Raw genomic sequence first — 1,903 nt, forward strand, 5'->3', positions numbered from 1 at the left:
ATCATATCGACCAACATAAAGCGCAGCCAGCAAGAATTCGTTCTCCTCGCAACCAAATTCGAAACGTATAGAACATCACAAATCGGCTATCCGTCATCTCTCACTCCCCGCACGTCCCCATATCATGATGCAATCTCTCATGATGAGCAGCAAGCTGTAAGAAACATGGCTTTGATCATTCTTTCCATGTGTCTTGCCAAACTTTATAAATCACATGAAGTAATGAAGCAAGCACCATCGATCAGTTATATATGCTCTCTCATGTGCTCTATAAAATCGGGGACACACTAGAGTCTGGAAAGTGTGTGCTTCACACACTTTGGCCCCCACTGTTGCGGCTCCAGGCTAGCTTGCTCTTGCTTCTCGCCTTCTCCCACGTCCGAGCATGGCAGTGCAGATGAACTCCTCGGTCTATGCAACGACCACGGCGACTTCTCCTCCTCCGGTGGCGCAAGGAAAGAAGGACGAGGGTCGAGAGGCGCTAGCCGTCGTCAAGATCGAAGTTGAGGAGCAGGACGACGCGGCAGCGGGCGTGGACTACGCCGACAGGGCGCAGTGGCTCCGCGCGGCGGTGCTGGGCGTTAACGACGGGCTTGTGTCCGTGGCGTCCCTGATGATCGGGGTGGGCGCCGTGAACCAGTCCGCCAGGGCCATGCTCGTCTCCGGGCTCGCCGGCCTCGTCGCCGGCGCGTGCAGCATGGCCATCGGCGAGTTCGTGTCCGTGCACGCTCAGTACGACATCGAGGTGGCCGCACGGCGGCTGAGACGCAAACGCGGCCTCGAGGAGGAGCCTGGGAAGCTGCCGATCCCGGCGAAGGCGGCGGCCGCGTCGGCGCTGGCGTTCGCGGCCGGCGCGGCGCTCCCGCTGCTGGCCGGCGGGTTGGTGCGTCCGTGGGCTGTTCGGGTCGCTGCCGTGTGCGCGGTGACCACGGCCGGGCTGGCCGGGTTCGGGGCCGTCGGAGGGGCGCTCGGGGGCACCAGCCCGGCCAGGTCTGGCGTCCGGGTGCTGCTCGGCGGGTGGGCCGCCATGGCCGTGTGCTACAGCGTGCTATGGCTGTCCAGGCTCGCCATGGGGGTACAAGTATCAGGTGCCACTTGCTAATACGGTGTCTTGGGCGGTAATGTATGTGTGTTGAACTGTGCATGTGAAATGTAACGTAAGGGTGCTCGTACGAATACATGAGTCTGCTCTAATTTATTGCTTGGGTCATTCAGTCGTTGAAAGCCATTGATGGCCCGAGTGTTACTCGATCTGGATCCGCCCGTGCACGCAAGGCTCCATTAGCACAGTTTCTAGTCCCCGGCGTCTACCAGCAACCAACACCGGCGGGACACGTACGCATGCACACCCGGCCGAGGCGCCTGGGCCGTGCTAGCCGTCGGCCGACCGATCCCGGAGGGGAAATCGGTCGCACGCGCGCCGTGTGATTAGGCTCATCCATCCGTAGAATCGAGTGGAGACAGAGGACGTCGCTTTCTTTCTGTAGGTGTGGACCTGTTGCTGTCATTTCTATCTGCGTCCTTTTGTCGGTCATGTATGTAGGCATGCTGCTGTCTTTTCTCTGCTCATGGTGCAGCGCTATTTCCTTGCATGCTTGCACGTGAAGCTGATCATCGCTAGCGTGGCTGTCCTTACGTGCTAGCTAGCATGAGATACAAGCGAGGGTAGGTATAGATGGCTTAAAGTTTGAAGAATATTACTCAGACGCATGGTTCAAGTAATATGTACAACAAACTATGTCTACATTTTTGAAAATAGTGCTACAAAATGAATATCTTTTGGTGTTGATTGATTTGCAACAAAAATCACCAGCTAATTTAACAAGTACCGCCAACGATTACAATAAAAAGAATCATGTGTTTGCGGCAACAACAAGTATTAGTGTGAAATAATAAAAAATAT

General features: G+C 56.0%; 1 protein-coding gene across 1 annotated transcript; it reads left to right on the forward strand.

The window, feature by feature from the left end:
* The first annotated feature begins 272 nt into the window (after window positions 1-272).
* Window positions 273-1,198, forward strand: LOC127312557 (vacuolar iron transporter homolog 3-like). The gene has a single exon (XM_051343085.1). It carries the CDS (start codon window positions 386-388, stop codon window positions 1,100-1,102), a length of 717 nt encoding a protein of 238 aa, XP_051199045.1. The 5' UTR covers window positions 273-385; the 3' UTR covers window positions 1,103-1,198.
* Window positions 1,199-1,903: the final 705 nt, after the last annotated feature.

This window comes from Lolium perenne, chromosome 7 (genome assembly GCF_019359855.2).
Source record: "Lolium perenne isolate Kyuss_39 chromosome 7, Kyuss_2.0, whole genome shotgun sequence".
NCBI classification, from domain to species: Eukaryota; Viridiplantae; Streptophyta; class Magnoliopsida; order Poales; family Poaceae; genus Lolium; species Lolium perenne.